The 22,030-nt window shown below is 43.6% G+C and overlaps 1 protein-coding gene across 3 annotated transcripts in view; it reads left to right on the top strand.

Annotated features, from left to right (window-relative positions):
• DIP2B (disco interacting protein 2 homolog B) overlaps nt 1-22,030 on the top strand; it is a 187,593-nt gene that overhangs the window by 130,401 nt on the left and 35,162 nt on the right. The window contains exons 5-16 of one of the 3 annotated variants that reach the window (XM_080994364.1): nt 1,745-1,957; nt 5,334-5,483; nt 8,229-8,348; nt 10,886-11,083; nt 11,367-11,458; nt 11,721-11,813; nt 14,597-14,720; nt 16,096-16,205; nt 17,096-17,198; nt 18,755-18,819; nt 19,333-19,426; nt 20,381-20,500. In XM_080994364.1, the coding sequence (XP_080850490.1) occupies nt 1,745-1,957; nt 5,334-5,483; nt 8,229-8,348; nt 10,886-11,083; nt 11,367-11,458; nt 11,721-11,813; nt 14,597-14,720; nt 16,096-16,205; nt 17,096-17,198; nt 18,755-18,819; nt 19,333-19,426; nt 20,381-20,500 (1,482 nt within the window). Of the gene's footprint in view, nt 1-1,744; nt 1,958-5,333; nt 5,484-8,228; nt 8,349-10,885; nt 11,084-11,366; nt 11,459-11,720; nt 11,832-14,596; nt 14,721-16,095; nt 16,206-17,095; nt 17,199-18,754; nt 18,820-19,332; nt 19,427-20,380; nt 20,501-22,030 lie in introns of all 3 variants that reach the window. The other 2 variants (XM_080994363.1, XM_080994365.1) reach the window with 2 other exon arrangements.

The following is a 22,030-nucleotide window of genomic DNA, read 5'->3' as shown; positions in this document are numbered from 1 at the left end:
AGCTTGCCCCTTTGAACTCCTCTATACCTCACTTTTTTCCTGACATTTCCTTCTCTGGTTTTTACATTTTTCAACTGGGTGTATTTCTTAGAATCATAGAATTGTAGAGTTGGAAGGGCCCCTGAGGATGTTAATAATAATAATAATAATAATAATAATAATAATAATAATAATTTATTATTTAGACCCTGCCCATCTGGCTGAGTTTCCCCAGCCACTCTGGGTGGCTTCCAATCAAGTGTCAAAAACAATACAGCATTAAATATTAAAAACTTCCCTAAACAGGGCTGCCTTCAGATGTCTTTTAAAGATAGGATAGCTGCTTATTTCCTTCACATCTGAAGGGAGGGCGTTCCACAGGGTGGGTGCCACTGCCAAGAAGGCCCTCTGTCTGGTTCCCTGTAACCTCACTTCTCGCAATGAGGGAACCGCCAGAAGGCCCTCTGCGCTGGATCTCTGTGTCCGGGCTGAACGGTGGGGGTGGAGACGCTCCTTCAGGTATCATTTATAGTTAAATATATGTGTATTCAAACACATTTCCTGTTGTTTGGGAACAAAGAAGCAGATTTGCCCCATATGTGCAAATGAATTCATAATCTTATGGGTGAGAGAGATTTCCCCCCCCCAGAAACTGTCTTCAGCATCACTATAAGACATTTAAGGCTGACTGGGCAGTTGCTTCCCATCTGTGTCAGGAGGGTACCAGGATCATATTGATATGGCTTGTGGGCCACATTCTGTTTTAAAGCTCTACATGTCCGGTCTTCCATCTGATTGGTCAGATGAATGCCTTCTTAGAGGTTTATGTCCATATGGGGCCTCTACTCATTCAGTTGTGCCATCTCCTAGAAGTCCATGGTATGCTGAAACCCATATATTATCTGCAGATCTCTGAATTAACATTTGTATAGTCTTTCTCTTCCTTTCATATTATCAAGATTTGACAGATTGATGATTTGGTATTCCCTAACCAATTGCACCTTGTTATTGCAAACTGCAGTTATAAACAGCCTACATTTTCAGGATATCGACAGGCAGGTGCTATGGTGTTTGCAAACAAATGTGAGTGTACACATGCAAATAGATGCACAAACAGAAAAAAAAATCTTTTACATCAGTGGCACTGTATGGATAGCTGAAGATCTGTTTCCATCACTCTTTGTTTGTAATTATTTAGAGTCCCCTGTTGTAACCAAGAGTCTGTTCTACTGATGCTGATTTCTCTGTATGGAAAAAACAGTGAGAAAGGAATTCTTCCATGTATACAGCCTTGGGCATTGTAAATAAGTTCTCTTTCATCTGTGTCCTCCTGCAAGCAAGTAATCGCAGAACACAGGCAATTTCCCAGAACACCTATTCCCAAAACTCTCCATGGAGATGGGCTGATTCTGATGTTTTCCATTTCAGAATTGTTGGCCGTCGGGGAAAACTGCAGCCAGGTTCCATAGCATGCAAAGAGCAGGGTTGTGACCTACAAGGGCATGCATTTACCTTTAAGGATGGGTGGGCGGTTAAATGTTTGACTGGGTTTGGAATATTTGTACCAGCTTTTTCCTTTGTAGTAAGGAAGAAGCTGGCCCACACTGGGGCAGGGAGGGGGGGGCTTGCTACCAGCTTCCCCTCCACGTTGGCCCATGTTTGAACACACTCTGCGTTGGGTGGTACGGAGCCTTTGCCAGTGTTTCCTCGGTTGCAAAGAGAGCATGTTAAGTGCGGTGTGCTTCCCTTTTCTGATCCCCCACAGACACGTCTTCTGCATCCGAAGATGAAGGGTCGCTCAGGCGCCAGGCTGCTCTATCTGCTGCATTGCATCAGAGCTTACAGAATGCTGAGTCATGGATCAACCGATCTATTCAGGGGTCATCCACATCTTCATCAGCATCTTCTACACTATCCCATGGAGAAGGCAAAGGGACCAGTGGGTCACTAGCCGATGTATTTGCCAATACTCGAATAGGTAGGAGCTGGGGTGCGGACAGCAAAACCAAGGGCGTCACGTCTTCTTTTTGTGTCAAAAGTTTAGAAATCTCCCAGTGTCAAAGGCCAAACGGTTTAAAAACTCTGCCCGCTATAAGTAGAGGCCTACCCATGAGTGAGGGAAGGTGAGAGAAAGGATCCCGGTGACATCAATAGTCATGAAAGATGTGCACAGTAACCTGGCACTTTTCGTTATGCACATGGGTGTTGTTTTATGCTTGTGGCTGCTATTTACACTAAGTGTTCTCACTGCTGGGTGAGCAAAAAGATTGCTGTAGCCTACATGTCCTGTGTTGTGTTGCAGATGTCTATCCCTTATCCAGCCAAAAAGATCGCCATGCTTCTTTTAAATTTATCCAACAAGGCTGTAATGCAGCCTTCCACATTATGGCCTAACTTGTGGGTATGGGGAAAGCTTTTCAAAAGCTTCACTTCCTTGTTACCTGCAAGATATTTTACTCATCATAGGCGACTATGTGAGTGGCTATATAACAAGGCAATTTTTTTTTGCTTTATGCCACCTAACTGGTAGACCAGGAATTACATCCCCAGCCCCCAAACACCCAATTTTAAAGCATATTTAACCCCTGAACCATTTTCCCAGCTACGTGTACACATTTGTTGGGGGATTTCAAGATCTGGATACCCCAGGCTCAGTTTTTTGATGCTCTGAGGTGCTCCTTGCTGCTGGTGCTGCTGTATGAATTTTTTGTAGGGTTTGTTTGGCTCCACTGTATGTGTTTTCTTGTTAATGTGTTCCAAAGGATATCGCTGCATCCCAGGGGGATTGCTGTGTCTCAATGTGCTCTCTGCTTTGGCTTAATTGGTTTCAGGCAAGCAATGTGTAGCTGTTTGGTGTCTCTTAATTGCTTCTTTTTATTTCTTTTAACCTGTATGTTGCTGATGTCTTTGTCTCTTACTGGGATGCAACTCATTTTCTAAAATGGAAAACTTGGGAGATTTACCTGTTTGAAATTCCATCAGCATAAATAATGCTTTCTTCAAATGGAAGATACTCTCATTAAAGCAATGGTGAAATATGGTCCCAAATTGGAACAGCCAGCTATTTGGTTGCTGAATAGCTAATGTCAAATTGGTGCTATAAAATACAGCTCTTTCTTGTAAGTGCAATCTTGGGAATATGAAGCACAGTTAACTTAGGAGCAACGTTTCTACTGGTACTGTTACATTTTCAACACAGAGGTAGATACATATAAACATACGGCTACCTCGATAAATTTTGAGCATTTTAAAAACATAGCCACATATATACTCAGCACAGTAGATCTGAAGTTTATTTATCTCAGGCATAAGAGCTCAAGGCAAGAAGCCACTTCACAAGGATAGGATTGAAATCAACCACAGAATCGGCACTTTGTCAACATTTGATACATCTAAGTTGGGTTTGATATAGGGCCATTTCTAAAATCTATTAATGTTGCATGGATTTTTGAGGCCTTACTCTCACGCAACTCTAGCACAGGGTGCTTGTATGAAAAAGCTTTGTTTTATGTCAAGTTTCATTTATTTAAGAGTACTTAGCAGCCCAATCCAGCATGGATCAACCCAGACTGAATTCTGTGCCCGGCTGCCTCACCATAGGCTGATATGATCAGACCTTGGGCATTTATTGAGGATTTTCCCTGTGGCCACCACAGAGTGAGAACAAGCCCTTGGACAAAACCGAAGTATGTGCTATTACTGATCAGATGAGCCCTCAAGAGTGTGTCTAGCATATACTTCGAAATGCACACTAAATCCTATTCCGCCTTCTCTTCCGAGGGAGGTATTTCTGTTTTGTACATCTTGGTACAATGATGGAAAGGACATCAGTTCCCTTACCCAAACTGCAGTACACCATAAAGCATTTCTGCTTAAGAAGTCAGGGAACAGCTCAGCAGGATACTTTTAATTAATATGGTATTCTTCTGAATGGTTGTACATTTGCCTAATGATGACATTGGTGTGCACAAAACTCACTGAACACATGCAGTACATTGCAAACTTTCAATCTGTGTGTCTTACAATATTGCGTGGATGTAAGCAAACTTGTATGCTGAGTTTTTCCACATCAGTGCTGTTAACTGAATGTGCTGCCTGCAGAAATTAAATACTTGACTGCTAACCTTTATTAAATCTGTTGTGATAACTCTGTCCCTGAAATGCTCTCCCAGTAGCCTATTTTTTTTGGGGGGGGGATATAAAACTATTCAATTATATATATTCTCACATCAGAGAAATGCAACTTGTTGAATTATGAACCACTTAGCTGCTTAAAACACACAATTACATAGCAGTTCAGCAGAGGATGGAGAAGATTGGACACAGTGGCCTGGTTCACACATAATGCCAAGCCAAACTGCAGCAGGGCACAAGCAAGCATGTAGGCTCCAGGAGAGGAGATTGTGGTTGCTTTATTTCTCACTGGTTGTTCTGCTGTGCTGCGTTGAACTAAGAATGGCTTGATTTAGCATGTTCGTCCAAACCCAGGCTTGTGTTTTAATTATCTCCAGGCTAATGACACCCTAAAACCAATGTTTGTCCTACAGTATTTGGCCCAAGGTTTGTCTGGGAGAGCTAAACTGTGAACGACATGTTTGGACAACATGCTAAGCCCAGGCCATGGTTTTAGTGTGGTGTAGCTGCAGAACAACCAGGGAAGAGCAAAGTGACTGCAGTTTCCTCTCTGGGAGCTCACACATGTGCACTAAGCTAGGGTTTGGCTCAGCCTGACATGCAAATTAGGCCGCAGTATCTCATTAAAGAGCATTGCAGTTAATTAGACCAGATTTCAGCCTGCAGTGCCACTATTTCTGTTGTGATACAGAAATGTATTCAAGATCTGGAAGTTTGCATAAGGGATCAGGAAGGGGCTTAGTCTTGCACTCAGTGTACTATAGAGACAACATGGTCAGCTAGCTGGGTAATCTTTTCTGTTGGCAAAATGGCAAACAAAAAAATTGAAAAATCAGGAGGCCTTTTCTGAGACTCTAGGAAGTTCTGTTGAAGATTACATGGTCAAAACTCTCCTGTTCTTATCCTTTGTCCAATTTTTACTTAAGAGGAGATATGGGGCAATGGTAATATGTCCCATAACATTTTTGCTGCCCTTGTACGAGTTAGTCTAGTTAACCTTTGGAAATGGGCAGTGCAATATGTGGCCTAGAGAAACAGGGGTGTGAAATAGCCCGTGGCTCTGTAATGAAAATGGAAAGTAGAATCAATCTTGCTGTTCAGTCAGGTGCCTTTGCATCAGAGCAAGGAAAGGTGGGTAAATGTGATATCGCATCTTAGGCCACCTGGTAGCAAAATAATAATATGAATCTCAATTGTTTTTTTCTTGATCCTCCTTCTAGAAAATTTCTCAGTTCCCCCGGATGTTACTGCAACTACCTCCACACCTGCTTCCTCTGCCCGCCCATCTGCTATTGACCTCCCTCCATCAGGAATAGTGAAGGGCATGCACAAAGCATCCAACCGGTCTAGCCTTATGGACACAGCCGATGGTACATCTGCAGATCCAAACTATGGGATAAAGCCAATAGGGCATCAGTAACATGGTTTTATTTCTACAGCTCATCAGTGCAGCATTGCAGAATGCATGTTATCCATCTTAAATGTCTACCATGTCAGCCATTAGTAGGCACCTGCCTCACACAGCAACAAATTTCTCTGTTTGCTTTCTTGTGAAATTGTGAGAATGGGGCCCTGAGACCCAGGTTGGGCAATTGCATCTTGCGGGGAAAGGCAGCTGATTAAATTTCAGCTGTTGGCATTAAGCTCTTATGTCCAATACCCAAGTGGTAGTTTGTTTGTTTTTGTGTGTTTCTTTTAGAAAAGAAGCCTGTGCTTCTTAACTTCTTACCCTGCAACATTCATGGAAGAAGCAAAGGTGTGAATACTCTTTGCCCTTCCAGATTTTGAGCAAAAGTGCCAGCCCTTAACATCAGCATTTCCTCCAACTTTTAATTGTGAATCGGCCTGCCAGTGTATTCTGCTTTGCATTGCAGAAACAACTGAGAAACAATTGAGGTGGGAAGAAGCAACTGAGACCCTCTCAAGTTTGATTCATGTAGGGGCAAAGAACATGTACTGCAGGGTGGAAAAGTGGAAGCAGTCAGCAGGCTAGATCCCCAAGTCCTCCATAACCTGCAGGCCACTTTGACAGGTAGGTGGGGTCACCCACCTGTCAGATCACCTTGTCCCGCTCACCTGTCCAAGTCACATGATGTCAGGCGAGCCAGCTTCAAAGGAAGAATCCTTTGAATGCAATAACCAAAATTGCCTTGATATAGAACGGTTCTTGCACCCTTGCTACCCGGAAGAGAGCAAAGACGCTATGTGCCCTTTCCGCTAGTAGCAAAGTGAGAAGCTGAGCCCAGCTCCAACCTCAGAATATCTCCACTGCTGCAGCAAGGCCCAGCCTCTTGATGTATGAGTAAGGGAAGGCAGTTGCTCTTTGAACTTTCATCCTGTCTCCAGCCCCTGCTGTTAACCCAAACAGTTTTGTGGATTCCCAGAAAGCTCCCGGAAAGCTCCCCTTTTCCTGCTCACTATTTTGTGTTGTTTCTGTATTCCACCACTGTGAAAAGTGTGGCAGATCCCAAATGGCTCACACAGGCTGAAGAGGAAACAGGTAGCCTCTCTGACGTGAGTGTGTGGTTCCTAGAGAGTGCAGTTTCTTAAGGGCTCCTATTGTTGTTTTAAGCAGATACCACCGCTGATGCATTTCCTCAGCATAGCTGGAGACCAGTGATTGTGGGTATCTCATTAGGAGCTTCGGTTCTTTTGCTGTGCCTTGTAATCTAAAGAAGAGCGATAACTCAATGCAGGCAGAGTATCAGGAAACTGCTTTTCTTGTTAAATACCAAACACTGGATTCAGGAGTTAACCCCTGAGCACTACGGATTAGGAAAGGGGAGCAGGGAGTTCTGGTGAGGAAATTGCAATTTTATTTTGTGTGTGCGTTGAAAAGAAAAGTACAGAATGTGTTTTACAAAGGAATGAGAGCCCTGCATTGGGTATTTGAGAGGCATTGGGTGTTAAAGTAAAGTGAATCTTAGGAGTCTTAGAACAACAGACCCTCTCCTTGGTCCCAAATTTGATCGTTCTGTGGTTCTGTATAGTCCCCACAGTCATTTGATTAGAGCTTCCAGATTACACAACCTGGCTGTAAAATGAGCTCTTTGGTTGTACAGTGTCAGGTGCTGAAACAGAAGCAAAAATAGCTTTTTAAACTCCTTTCGCCAGCACCTAACCACCTGCAGGTGGTCTTGTTTTGCCACACCAGATCTATGTTTGTCACAGCGCTGCTCTATTCATTTCCCCTTGTTCCTTTCTTTAAAGATGTGAATTCTCAACTAAGTAATTCGCACCTTGCAGAGAGAGAGGAAAAATGCATGAACTAACTGATCTGCATTACTGACAGTTTGCATTGAACTGTTTTGGTCAGCTGTTGTTGTTCTTCTGCAGAATTTCCAGGGCCTCAGCTGTGTTGCCCTGAGATTTCACTCCTAAAGCCAGCGTCTTCTTAACCTTGGAGTAGAGGCTTCGCTCTCATTTGTTGGTAGAACTATTTTCAGTATAAAGCAGCCAATGAGTGGTAAAGTAGAACCTGCACTTCTAAAATGCCTGCTGCGCTGGAGTTTGTTATATGCAGGTAGAAAAGCACCCAACTGCGGTGACTAGAATAACCTTGAGGATAAACTGCTGCCTTGATTTGAGTCTGCGAGGAAACCTTTGCCAAGCCTCAGGAGTTCCCATAGTGCCCTCTGGTGGTCAAGTCCTAAAAGGATCCTAGAAAGACCATTTCAATCCGGCATGCACAATTTGTGACCCACCAAGCCAAACAGATCCCATTAGTCAAGAATTGTGATATCAGAGGTGCCGGACTCTGTTTCTGCAATCCCAGGAAGGAATGGGAAGTTTGTCTAGGCCTTTGCAGCTTGCCATATACGGCCTGGTCTTGAGAGATGAAAAACATACATAGACAGTGTTGTGCAAATGCTGAAAACAGCTTTGAAAAGGAAATAAATGGTCCTTTTATTAGCAGCCGTACCTTCCAGATAACCTTCTGGATAGTCCATGTTCCCATGTTTTATATCAGGGTTTGATCACTGCAATTTCTGCTCATGTATATTGTAATTTGCTGCATCAGAAAGGGTATGGTTTGGGTAGCTCTTTATACAGAGTGGCAGTTGCCCACAGGTGACCTAGCCCTTGATAAACTGAATTAATTTCCCACACTGCAGGTGTCCCTGTAAGTAGCAGAGTCTCAACAAAAATCCAGCAGCTGCTCAATACTCTGAAGCGACCCAAGCGGCCACCTCTGAAGGAGTTTTTTGTGGATGATTTTGAAGAAATTGTTGAAGGTATTTGGATATGCCAATGGGCTGGTTGCAATTCGCAGAAAACTTTGCGTGTCTTGTTCTTTTGCTTGGTTTTGCTTTTCTTCTTTCGATGCCTGTTAAGCTCCAGTAGTTAAGGGAGAATCCTCTTCCTTCTATCTGTGCCTTCCTTTTATGAGGTTTCCAGATCAATACGGATTAGAAAACAAATGTGCTGTTGTATCTTAGCCTCTTATATAGAAAAGCTCAAGAGTTCCATGTAGCTCCTCCTGGTCGTATGCTTTTTCTGTAACTGTCTGCACAAGGGGAACCTCATGCACAACCTTCCAAGCCCCACATCGTCAGGGGTTGTGGGGCCAGAGGCAAACAGTGGGTGGAACAGCATATTGGAGAGTTTTTGTACACTAGATTCTTGCACACACACACACTCCAGATACATAATGGCATCATCACAATTGAAGGACCTATTCAGACAGGCAGCAGCACTCCAGGGTGCAGAGCACAGATAGCGAGGGCTGTTGCTTGGGAAGAACTGGATAGGGGCACCTGGAGGTCACATTCAGCCCATAGGCCGGAAAGTTCCCCTCCTCTGGAGTAGGCAGAGAGCTACTCTGTCAAGCCCACAGGTTTTCTTAAAGAGGAAAAGGGGGAAAGGTGAGCTCTTCTTGCTTAAAACAGGGTGCACCAGCTTCTCCCAACTTCTTGTAGTCCAACAGTCCATAGGGCAGCTCCTATCATCCCAGATTGTCGGCTGTGTCGACAGGAACTCGTGCAAGTCGTTGGGGTCCAACAACATTCCGGAGTTGGGAAAGTCTGGGAATATACCATGCCATCATTGGGTATATATGCCAAATCAGTCTTTTTATTGCAAGAGGGATGGGAGAGCAACACTTGGCATAGCATGTCTCTCCCCCCCCCCCCATTTCTTTCGTTGTCTCTTCTCCCTCCCCTCCCACACCCCTCCCCTTTTCAAATCAGGTGGTCACCCTCGACACTTTGTCAGAAATGCTGGTGCCCAAGAAAAAAAGGATGGAATTGGGCCGCAGACATGGCGAGGGTAGCTCAAGCCTTAAATATGAGAACGGGGAAACCCTGGGTTATTGCTGCTTCATTTATGCATCTTTAACTTCCACTCCAAAATTCTGTGTGGCGTGTGTAGCTCCCACTGAGAGACAGATGGCAAATAGTAAATTTGGATTATTCCTCTGAGAGCTGGCCCAAGAGATTTTGTGGCCCACGCAGCTGCGTTGTGTGATCCAGGAGCTGTGTTCAGACTTCCTCATCAACATTGCAAGTGAGGTGCACCTCTCAGATTGCGTGCTGCTCTCCTGATGGCTATTTACCCAAACAACTGCTTGGTGTTCCATGGTACATTTTTGTGCTAGTGCTAACTCTGCTGGTCTTAAACAGCTTTATAGCAACTCCAGTATACAGTGGTGCCTCTCAAGACGAAATTAATTCGTTCCGCGAGTTTTGTCATCTTGCGATTTTTTTCGTCTTGCGAAGCACGGTGTCGGGAAAGTTTTGGAAAAGCTTCAAAAATCACCAAAGTCTTTAAAAACCTCAAAAAAGGCTACCACACCGCCTTCTATGAGTTGCTCCTCGAAGTCAAGTCGCAACTGTATTAACGGTGTTAAGAAAAAGGAAACAAACTTGCAAGACATTTCCGTCTTGCGAAGCAAGCCCATAGGGAAAATCGTCTTGCGAAGCAGCTCAAAAAACAAAAAACCCTTTCGTCTAGCGAGTTTTTTGTCTTGCGAGGCATTCGTCTTGCGAGGTACCACTGTACAGCATTATCTATGAATATACTACCTAGGCACTGTCACAGGGGCAAGTTGCTTTTCACTATCTCAACCTAATTTTCCTCTCCTGGATTTAAATACCACCCTCCTTTTTTTAAGCCACAAATTTTCTCCTCCTGTAAATGGCTCTGTTCTCTTGACATTTTTTATTCTCTTCATCCGCTCTCTCTTTTGACCTGCTGCTCTTTACGTCTTGATTAACCTTTATCAAGTTACCACTTCAACTTTTCAAGACTTCTTATACAAATCCTTGCTGGACCACACCTTCCTGCTCTTTCTGCTACCTGTTATCTCTGTCCTACTCTGTCTTTGGTGCCTTTTATTAAAGTCAAACTTAATCTTAGTTTGTTCATATTTGTCTTGGCTGACTGGCTGAGATTTTAGACTTTCTGCTCACTTCTGTGTTGCGTATTGTACCTAGCACACAGATTGATGCTACGTAATTGTATAGTAGCAGCGGCAGTAATAGTAGGTTCTTGCCAAATGCAATCGAGTTAACATCTTCGGTTTCTGTGTTTGGAAATAATACAGTTTTCCTGTCTCCTACTGGGCGGTATCTATCCTTAGCAACAAATACGTTCAAATTGCTTCGACCTTTTAAAAGTGGATTTTGAAACAGCGATTTCCAAAATGGGGAATCCTTTGCACCATGAATGCAGGGAGCTATAGACTTTGTTTAGCACCATTTAGTCCTCCATACACTGCTTGCTCCTTTCGTCAGTGGATTTAACACTTGATCTGGTGGTGTTTTCTTTGCAGTTCCACAGCCAGACCCAAATCAGCCCAAGCCAGAGGGACGTCAGATGACGCCTGTGAAGGGAGAACCCTTGGGAGTAGTTTGCAACTGGCCTCCTGCTTTAGAAGCTGCTTTGCAACGCTGGGGGACGACGCAGGCCAAATGCCCTTGTTTGACAGCCCTGGATGTTACTGGGAAGCCAGTCTACACACTGACATATGGTGAGAATCTTTATAGAGTCTTATTAGCATATACACTTTACCATAGCAGGCTTTTTTAAAGCATGTGGGTCTTTGTGGTTTGCCTGCCTTGACTTGGCACATAAGCTGTTTGATTAGAAAAGCAGCACTTTGGCGATCCTGCATTGATTCTGCACTGGCTAAGATACAGGATACAGATATTTTCCAGCAATAATAATAGACATGTGTCATGGGGGTGGGGAGATGCTGCACCTGCCGCTGCCTGCCTGATGAGTAGCCTCATTGCTTTCTCTCTGCATTCCAGGCAAGCTGTGGAGCAGAAGTCTGAAGCTGGCCTATACGCTGTTGAATAAACTGGGCACCAAAAATGAGCCTGTCTTGAAGCCTGGAGACAGAGTAAGAAGCCTTAACAAACGGTTTATAGCTCCCCTTCTGAAAAATGAACGGGGGTGGCGCATGAATGTATGTGCCTCTTCCCCTTTAAATGTTTTTTAAAAATTACTTCTTTAAAAAATTGCAGCACATGAGTTAATTTTGCAGTCATCTAATGAACATTCTTTGAGTTAAACAGCCTGTTTTGTGCTTTGCAGTGTAATGGTCCAAGCTTGACTGCTGTCCGTCCTACCTTCTCTAACTTAATGATTTCTGTGAACCGCAGGTAGCCCTTGTTTATCCCAACAATGATCCTGTCATGTTCATGGTGGCGTTCTATGGCTGTTTGCTAGCTGAAGTCATCCCAGTGCCGATAGAGGTACCTCTAACCCGAAAGGTAACGTTGATGGAACTTAGAGGAGTGATAGGATGTGGGATGAGAACCAAGTCAGGCTGTCGGCCTTGGATACATTTAGACTTGGCGGCTTCCAGTTCTAGAGAGCCTGCCTTTCACAGCTGTTGCACATCCAGGCTGATATTTCGAAATGCTGGTGTTCTGTCATGCCTCCCTCTTCCGTCGAGCACATGGTAAAAGAGATCGAAGTATCTCACCTCTCCCTCGGTCAGTACCCTGGGCCTTATTCTCACCAGGGCTCAGCACCAGAGCATTTTAGAGAACATTATTTAAACAGCAACAATGGGGAGCTTCTTTTGTTATTTTGCAGTCCTACTGATTTCCATGGCACTGTGCTACTCCATAGGAATTGCGGTTTGCTCCCTTGCTGAAAAGCCAAATATTTCATTGGTTTTTTTAAAAAAATTATCTTGAAATTCATTTTGGTAGTTGAAATGCAGGCAGTTTCCGAGCTAGAGATCAGAACTATGACACTATATCCGTTCCAGAGGGGAAAGTGAGTATAAGACAAAAAGATGGTAGCATTTTGAATTCGCTTCCCCAAACAGATATTAACAAGTTCTGACATTGTTTTTCAATACTTTTCGGGCATAGTTTTGTATCGGTGCCTATCGGAAGTAGCTTGAGAAGCAGCCCTGATTGAAATCAGTTTCAGTGTAGATTTTCTGGCCAGCTTGTGTCCTGAGCACTGCTGAGAATAGGTCCTGGTGTTCTTGCAGAGTCCATGTGTCACGTAAAGGTCACCTCTACCCTTACCATAATTGGAATAACACGCCATGCTAAGGTATTAAGAGTGTCTTTCAGGAGACGGCTTGGCAAAGAGCATGGTGAGAGAAGTGGTAATGAGGTGGTAACCTAGCCTGGTAATGCTATGGGTCTCCTAGGGGCATCTCTTTGATTTGTGGTCTCAATATGACAACTGCCATAACAACCCGCATATGAAAACGGATTCTCTCCCAGCCCCCGCACTGACTCTATACACTCAGTAAACCAGCTTGTCCATTTCAGTGCTTTCTTCCTTCGCTTCTGTTGTGTTGCAGGGGATTCTCTGATCATCTGCTCATTCCAGCTCGTTCCAGCCTAGTAAATTTCCCTTCTGTAGTTAAGGGATGCTGGGATTGGAAAAGGAGGGGTAGCTTCTTACCAATATGCTGTTTATATTATTATTATTATTATTATTATTATTATTATTATTATTATTATTAATGTGATTTCTGTTTGGCCTTTTTTTGTATGGAAATGCCATGTGTTCAGTCCATTTTTTAACAAATCAAGTTAACAAATAAAGACAAATAGCTTTATTTTAACAAATAAAGTTTGAGCGCAATATGGATTTTGATATGCAGTGGTACCTCGGGTTACATACGCTTCAGGTTACAGACTCCACTAACCCAGAAATAGTACCTCGGGTTAAGAACTTTGCTTCAGGATGAGAACAGAAATCGCACAGCAGCAGGAGGCCCCATTAGCTAAAGTGGTGCTTCAGGTTAAGAACAGTTTCAGGTTAAGAACAGACCCCCAGAACGAATTAAGTTCTTAACCCAAGGTACCACTGTGTAGCCTGCTATCCTCTTGGGGTAATTTTTTTTTAAAAAATCTGTTGAATTTTTGGGCAAATAGGAAGGAGTGCAGGCCTGGCAATGTTCTGTAGCCAGTCCTGCAGGTTATCCTGCTGGGTATTTCACAAACTCCTGCTGTCTGGACCATTTAGGAGCCTGTCCCACTGATGATTTCAAACTGTGACTATGAGCTCATCTACAGAGGTCCCTTCCTTTCACTTCTCATGTGGTAGTCTTGCCAGTCTAATGCTTCCCCTTCCCCCTGTGGCTGGAGGAGAAAAGACCTGTTTGAGATTGTGTGGGCAGCATTTGGCTACATTTCAGAAGCTAGTGGTGAAGGGATTAAGAACTGGACTTCAGGACCCTGCAAGTAAAATATAAGCAGGCAGAGGGCCTTCTCAGTAGTGGAACACCCTCCCTTCAGATGTCAAGGAGATAAAGAATTGCACAACTTTTAGAAGACATCTGAAGGCAGCCCTCTATTGTGGGGTTTTGAATGCTTGATGTTTTTAGATATGCTGTAAGCTGCCCAGAGTGGCTCAGGAAACCCAGCCAGATGGGCGGGGTATAAATAATAAAAATATTATTATTAACATGAATTATACAAATATGCTTGTTTAATTTCTGCTGGTTGCGGAATTCAGCTTTTCTTGGAGCAGAAATTTCTCTCTTTAGCACAGAGTTAAGCACAACTCTGGCTATAACCTGGGTCAGCCTTCAACAACCTGTTGCCCTCCAGCTGTGGTGACTAACGCTAACAGGAGTTGTAGTCCAAAAATTGTAGTCTGGGGGGCACCAGGTTGGGGAAGGCTGACTTTTCCCTGGAACGCTGTTCCCCAACTTTCAGGTTACTTTCATTCATGGACTTTTCAGCACAGGATGAATGCTGTGCCTTCCACATTCGCTGTTGCCACCCATCTTATTTCAGATCATCACCACTCCCTGTGTTTTTCCATTGTGTGCAATGCCTGCTTCCCCTTGCTGCCACTGTGGTGGTTGTCATTTGAGTTTCAAACCACTGATGGATGACTCTGAATGTCTGTAGTTCCCTCAGCGTTGTCCATAATGTTACCATCCAGTTACCAAACCATTACCGACGTTTAGGAGTTTGGTAAGGCTAAAGCTGGCCTTTTCTCTCTTTTTTGCCCCAATCTGCAAATCACAGTGATTCCCTTTTCCCTCCCACAGGATGCTGGTGGCCAGCAAATTGGCTTTCTTCTAGGCAGCTGTGGCATTGCTTTGGCTCTCACTACTGAGGTTTGCTTAAAGGGTCTCCCCAAAACACAGAATGGAGAAATTGTGCAGTTCAAAGGTTAGTTGTTGATTTTATATGGAACAATCATTGTGGGTGGCATTTTATCAATCAGGAAATGACAGGGGTGCACGTGCACTTGTGACAAGTCATAAATGTCGAACATGACATTCCTATTTTTCAGCAGACTAACTTGTAACTTGTAACTTGTAACTTGTAACTTGTAACTTGTAACTTGTAACTTGTAACTTGTAACTTGTAACTTGTATGGGACGTGGGTGGTGCTGTGGGTTAAACCACAGAGCCTAGGACTTGCTGATCAGAATGCCGGCGGTTCGAATCCCCATGACGGGGTGAGCTGCTGTTGCTCGGTCCCTGCTCCTGCCAACCTAGCAGTTCGAAAGCAGGTCAAAGTGCAAGTGGATAAATAGGTACCGCTCTGGCAGGAAGGTAAACGGCGTTTCCGTGCGCTGCTCTGGTTCGCCAGAAGCGGCTTAGTCATGCTGGCCACATGACCCGGAAGCTCCCTTGGCCAATAAAGCAAGATGAGCACCGCAACCCCAGAGTTGGTCACGACTGGGCCTAATTGTCAGGGGTCCCTTTACCTTTTAACTTGTTCATAAATTAAGGTTCCCTGGTTGTAGTTACTGACTATGTAAGTGATAAAGCAAGCCCTCAATTACCCATCAACCCAGGTTGGCATAAGCAGGGCTTGCAGCCAGTTTTTAGAAGAACCAAGCAACTCCACCCCTATCTCTGCTGCCTGAGATATTTGGGGTTACTAGTAACTAGAATGGGGGCTGCTTTCGTGAAAGGCATGTGCTCTGCTACTGAGCCACAGCCCCTGATGCTTTTTACAATGGGAATGGGTTGCTGGGAGTACACTGCAACATTACTTCATGGTCATTGCTGGTTTACAGGGCAATCCAATTCTGCTATTGAATGACAAAGCTGTAAATGGCTTGAGTGTTACATACTTAAGCATTGCTGCACACACTAATCATGGCCTCTGTGTGGTTACGTCTGAAAATCACACATTTTGCTTGGTTTGCTATGATGATGCATTTGGGGAAGCTATCAGCGCAGAACAGCTTCAGTACATGTAATTGTGGACCAAATAATTCATTCATGATCTTAATTTTCGTACATGGAAATCTTCTCTATGTCAGAATAATATTCTTTAACTTTCTGCCTCTTTACATGTCTCTTTATGATCCCCACCAGCCTAAACCCAGACAAACTTTTCATAAGCATTAGAAATCTTGTGTTTCTGGGGTGGCGGGGAGGTGGGCAAGAAAACTTGTTCAAGGGCTTTGTGAGGCTTTCAGCATTGCAGCAGGTTTCTTTTGGGGAGCCAGATTGCATCATTTGCAATGGGAATGCATCAAAAAAAAAATTGCAACCTAGAAGTCACTTTTTTACCTTTTGGTTTTAGGTTGGCCTAGGCTCAAGTGGGTTGTAACAGATTCCAAGTACCTCTCTAAGTCACCAAAGGACTGGCAGCCCAACATTTCAAACGCGGGGACTGAGCCAGCTTACATTGAGGTATGTAGCGAGCAAAAATTAACAAAACAGCATATGCTGCCTTGGCTATTGAACTTGTAATATATTTAGGGTGTTTCAAGTGTCTGTGTGCCTTGCTGCCAAAACCTCATGTCCTCCTAATGTGCCCTTTCTCTCCAGAAGTTGTAGTTTAAGCATCTTTGTGAACTGGCACAATTATAAATTTAGGACACAATTTATGCGGAAGTTCTTCTTCCAGTGCCCTTTGTTCTTCTCAAGCAGATTTTTTTAACGTTAAGAGTAGCAGAAGCTTCTGCCATAAGAGTTTGTGGTGGGATGGGTGATCTGTAGTCTTCCCGATGTTGGACTACATTTCCCATCATCCCTGAGTATTGGCCATGCTAGCTGGGGTTAATGGGAGTTGGAGTCCCAGCTACTTCTTTAGGGCCACAGGTTCCCTATCCCTGGTTTATGGGAATACTTTGGGAGTTCTAAACCTCATTTCAAATGGTCTGTTGCCTTTGTTGGTGAGTCTGTTCACACTTAATTTTGAGAGAGAGAGAGAGAGAACAGGAATAGCATAGTTAGAGCAGGGCTTTTCAAACTTGGGTCTCTAGCTGTTTTCTAGATTACAGTTCCCATCATCCCTGACCACTGGTCCTGCTAACTAGGGATGATGGGAATTGTAGTCCAAACGCAGCTGGAGACCCAAGTTTGGGAAACCCTGGCAACAAATTCAAGCTTGTATTTTTTTTCTCATTCTACTCAATTTTGCTCGCTTATGCATACCCATATTCTGCCTTGCATGCAAACACACATGCATATACATGGAAAAGAGTAAAGGGCTCTCTGCCTTCAGCTTTATGAATGGTTAAGGCAAATATAACAGCACTTTGATCCCTGAATTGTTGATATTTGTGCGCTTTTCTCAGTACAAGACCAGCAAGGAGGGGAGTGTGATGGGTGTGACCGTGTCACGAATTGCTATGCTGGCTCACTGCCAGGCTTTGTCTCAGGCCTGCAACTACTCTGAAGGTGAGTGCTATCCAGCCTGGCTGCATTATGAGCACAGGGAGTCATGTCCTAGTGGACAGCTCTCTCCAGAGAACTGTGAACCAGCCCAGTGCTAGTCTTTAGGAGTTATGCGCTACACCCATTAAATCAAAGTGATTGTTTACAAACGGTGCACCAGTTCACACTGCCAAACGCTTCAGTGTGATATAGGTTTCATTGCCCAGCCACACTGAGAGAGACTTGTATGTATGTCTCGTAAGCTAATGGTGTTATTTCATAGTGAGACAGCTGCTGTCTCCTGTATACAGTCATACCTCTTGTTACGTTAGGCTCAAGTTACATCTTATCAGGTTGCGTCCTGCGGCGACCCAGAAGTACCGGAAAGGGTTACTTCTGGGTTTCGCCACTCACGCATGCGCAGATGCTCAAAATAACGTCACACGCATACGCAGAAGCGGCGAATTGTGGCATGCGCAAACGCGGGTTGTGTTCTGCTCATGTTGCGAACGGGGCTCCGGAACAGATCCCGTTCGCAATCAGAGGTACCACTGTATACAGTTTGGTTCACTGATGTGTTTCTCTGTACAAAATCATATAGTTTCTTAAATTTTAATCATTGTATTAAAGCATTTATGTGCCACTCTGCATTGAATATTCTAGGCCACTTTACAACAATATACCCACATATATCAGCTGGTAATGCATGAGACCCTTAATCTCAGGGTCGTGGGTTTGCATCTCACATTGGGCAAAAGATTCCTGCATTGCAGGGGGTTGAACTAGATAACCCACATGGTCCCTTCGAAATCTACAATTCTTTGATTCTATGAAATTATTGCAAGGAGCAGCTTGACTTTGTAAACTGATCCCTAGTAGCTTTTACATGCAAAGGAGAAGCATGTTGCGATTTATTTTTATTTTTTAAAAATCAGTAACATTCCTTTCACCAGGCATTTTCTTAGCTTCCCTAAATTCTCAGTACACATCGCCAGTGACCCTTCTTCAGACCTTACCTTCAGACCTTGGTAATCACAAGCGGGGACAGTGTTTTTGTGCTCAGGTCTTACTTTCAGGCTTTCTGCAGTCTTCTGGTTTGCCACTGTGAGAACAGGATCCTGGGATAGATGGGCCTTCAGATAAACCAAAACAGAGCATTCATAGCAGTTTATTTACAGGCATCTTAATCTGCCCTGTTGGACTCTTGAAGCAGCCAATACCAATCACCACTGCAATAAAATAAAATAGAATAAAACAATTAAAATAGTGTTCCATCCCCCGCCCCCTTTATCAATACAAATCTGTTTAAGTGTGTGTATAGAAAGTTTTGTTGGTACATTACTTGTTAGAGAAATGCTTGGCGTTATCAACGAAGGAGATTTATTTTCCTGTTAAGAAGTTTGTTGCAAGCATCTAAGGGGAGAGATTTTGGTTTTTCATGGCAAGTCTGAGAAGTGGTCAATACAATATGATTATTCATGGAACCCTGGAGTAGACTTTGTGTTTGTTTAGCAGAATAGAAAGTTGCACCTCGGGAAGCAAAATTTCAGACAAGTTAAGTGTTAGCATTTCTGTTGCAGGTGAAACCATAGTGAACGTCCTGGATTTCAAGAAAGATGCAGGCTTGTGGCATAGCATGCTAACGGTGAGTCAGTATTTTAAGGAGATGATCTGCAGAAACTTTACTGTGACTTCTTTTCATAGGCTACAGAGGCATGCGGTTATTGGACTGGGGGGGGGCTAGTCTGGTCCCCTAAATGCTCCCCCTGGAACCTCCTTCCCAAAGCCTGGGAAGCTTCTGCCTGGCTTAGGGAGGGAAGCGCGATGCTCATGCCCACAACATCGCCCTTGCAAGCTGGCACCTCTAGCCCTAACTGTTCCCCTATGAAAAATTTCATCGTGCGCCACAGCTCAGCTTAGTCTTAAAGATGGAAAGACCGCTGAAGAATGGTATGACTGCAATCTCACTGTGGAATGTGAAGTGTAGCATGTCAGCATTATTTTAAAATCCTATGAATTAGATTTATTGGATTGGATTCATTGTGGTTATGTCCATGGAAACCACACATTTTTGCCAGTGGTTTGTTTTTATTTGATTTGCACCTGGGTTATTCTCTGTGTGTGCATGTGTAAAATCGGCTCTCTTTCTGTCTTTCAGAGTGTAATGAACAAGCTGCACACCGTCAGTGTGCCCTACTCAGTGATGAAAACCTGCCCTCTTTCCTGGGTACAGAGGGTTCACACTCACAAAGGTGGGCATTGAAAGGCCGTTGCACAGCTGACTTGTCATGAAATTCTACTCGATATGATCCAGAGCAGAACAATGTATAGTTAGCAGAGTAAAAACTTAAAACACGTTTCAGGATTCCCCAAATATAGACAAGAGGCAATTGTATTTCATCCAGCAGAGTTTTACTGCTACTGAATGCAAATGAGCATAATGGTCACAAATCCAATACATTCAGGATTGGCACTGTCCATAAGAAATCCAGTTGCAGCAGTCTTAATTTAAACTTACAATAAGACTAAACCTTAACATTAAGCATACTATGTGCAGAACATCACACCAGAAGGAAAAGAGAGAGAAAGGGAAACCAGACTCCTTTTGCCCTATTATTCTGTCAAGCATGATCTTGACAGAAAAAGATAACAGAACCAGTTTAGGCCAGCTGTAGTCAGCTTCTCTGAAGGAATAACCCAACATCACGAACCTTTCTTTCACACAGAAAAGCTACTCTTGAATTAAATAGAATAGGAAAGATTTCTACACATCCGCTCAATACTTTCTGTACCAAGATATGCAAACTGACACTCTCCCCATTTATTAGGTGCAGGAAGTATTGATATGCAAAACACCTATAGAAAAACATATCTGGCCCCTATCTGGTCTCCAGTCCTGTTCCCATGCCCATGGAGCTGAATGGGGCGCAGAGAAGCTGCTAAAGGGATGTGTGACTCTTGATTGTTACTGGGAACATAGCCTTAGGCTACATGGTTCTGCTACTTTCTCATTGGAGATCTTGGAGACCTGGTATCTTCTCACCCTGTAGTCTTAGCATTTGTTTACCAAAGTGATTTACCTCCTAAGTCTGCCTAGAGTTTTGTCCTTCAGATCTCTGAGAATATCCCTGTGGCTTTTACTTAAAGGAGCAACAAGTAAGCCTCCACTTTGGTGCACTGACTTTCTCTAATTCTCTCGGTTGCAGCTAAGGTGGCTTTGGTGAAGTGTCGAGATTTGCACTGGGCCATGATGGCTCACCGGGACCAAAGAGATGTCAGCTTAAATTCCCTGCGGATGCTGATTGTAACAGATGGTGCTAACCCTTGTGAGTATCCATTTGGGCCTGTTTTCCTGCCGTAGTGCCTGCATATTTAGCAGGTTTTCCTCCAACAGTCTTCAGAATTGTGCTCAGTGAAGATAACTTATTCACATACTTGGCAGTAGAGCATTGAAAAGTGTGTGCACACATGGATGCAAGTAAGATGTATTTCCAAGTATGGGATTGCAGCCTAAGGCTGTATACACTTATTTGCCTGCATGTTCTAAGATCATTTATGGCATGGGCAGCCAGATGTAATACAATGGAAGTGAGTGGTCCACAGGGGGCAAAGCATTGGGTAAAATCTTTGCCTCTTGAGGAAATGTAACTTAATCTTCTGATGAGCTATGCGAGAGGGGGCAATTCAGTAATTCTTGGTGCTGTGGTCTAAACCACAGAACTTCTTGGGCTTGCTGATCAGAAGGTTGGTGGTTCGAATCCCCGTGACGGGGTGAGTTCTCGTTCCTCTGTCTCAGCTCCTGCCAACCTAGCAGTTTGAAAGCACGCCAGTGCAAGTATATAAATAGGTACCGCTGCAGCGGGAATGTAAACAGCATTTCCGTGCGCACTGGTTTCCGTCACGGTGTTCCGTTGCACCAGAAGCGGTTTAGTCATGCTGGCCACATAACCCAGAAAACAGTCTGTGGACAAACGCCGGCTCCCTGAGCATGAAAGTGAGATGAGCGCTGGAACCCCATAGTTGCCTCTGACTGGACTTAACCATTCAGGGGTCCTTTACCTTTTACCTATATTTCATTCACTTCAACACGAAATTGGTTATAACTATTTCTTCTGTAATTTCAAATTAGAAGAATAGAGAGCAAAGATTGTGTGTGTGTGTGTGTGTATGTATGTCAGTCAAGAGAACTTTCCCTGTACTGTTTGCATTTGTTGCAATTTATTTTGTAGAATAGAGGTAAATAAAAGGATTGCTTCTTTGTGTTTTTTGCAATCTTCATTGTATTTTTTGCAATATTGTTCAAATGATTACTGTCTTATAGAACAGTGAGTTGCCAAATATTCCAGAGCTGCTTTTATAAGAGGAATTGAATTGCAGTTTTAGTTTTGCCTAGATATTCTAGCTTGATGCTGCCTTAAGTATGTGAGACAGGTAACAACACTGAAATCAAAACTCATAATAAAGAGTAAAAGTGTTCAGTATTTAACACCTTGCTAAATCATCTTAGATGCAGTAATTTGGAATGGCAGTAGTCAGATAAGAGTAACACTTGCTTTTGTCTACTTCTAAGCATGTAATAACTTGAGTTATACTGGCAAAGTTAAAGAAATTGAATTAAAACACTTGGATATATTCTGACAGACATGGTATTGGGGGTCTACTTCAAGGCAACCTCTAGAGAAATGGCCAAAGATTTTGCAGAGGTCCTATGAGAACTGCATCTTTAAAAGAGGACAACAGCCATTTCTGTCCACGGGGGCAGGGGGGGGGGAATCACCCCCTCCATTAACAGGCAGCACAGAGGAGGAGACCTAAGCATCTTTAAATTGCTCACAGGGGATGAGGCAAAGGGTCTT

Source organism: Podarcis pityusensis (genome assembly GCF_964106645.2).
Source record: "Podarcis pityusensis genome assembly, chromosome: 2".
NCBI lineage: Eukaryota > Metazoa > Chordata > Lepidosauria > Squamata > Lacertidae > Podarcis > Podarcis pityusensis.
Note: the sequence above shows the minus strand (reverse complement) of the source record. Positions and strands in the feature narration are given on the sequence as shown.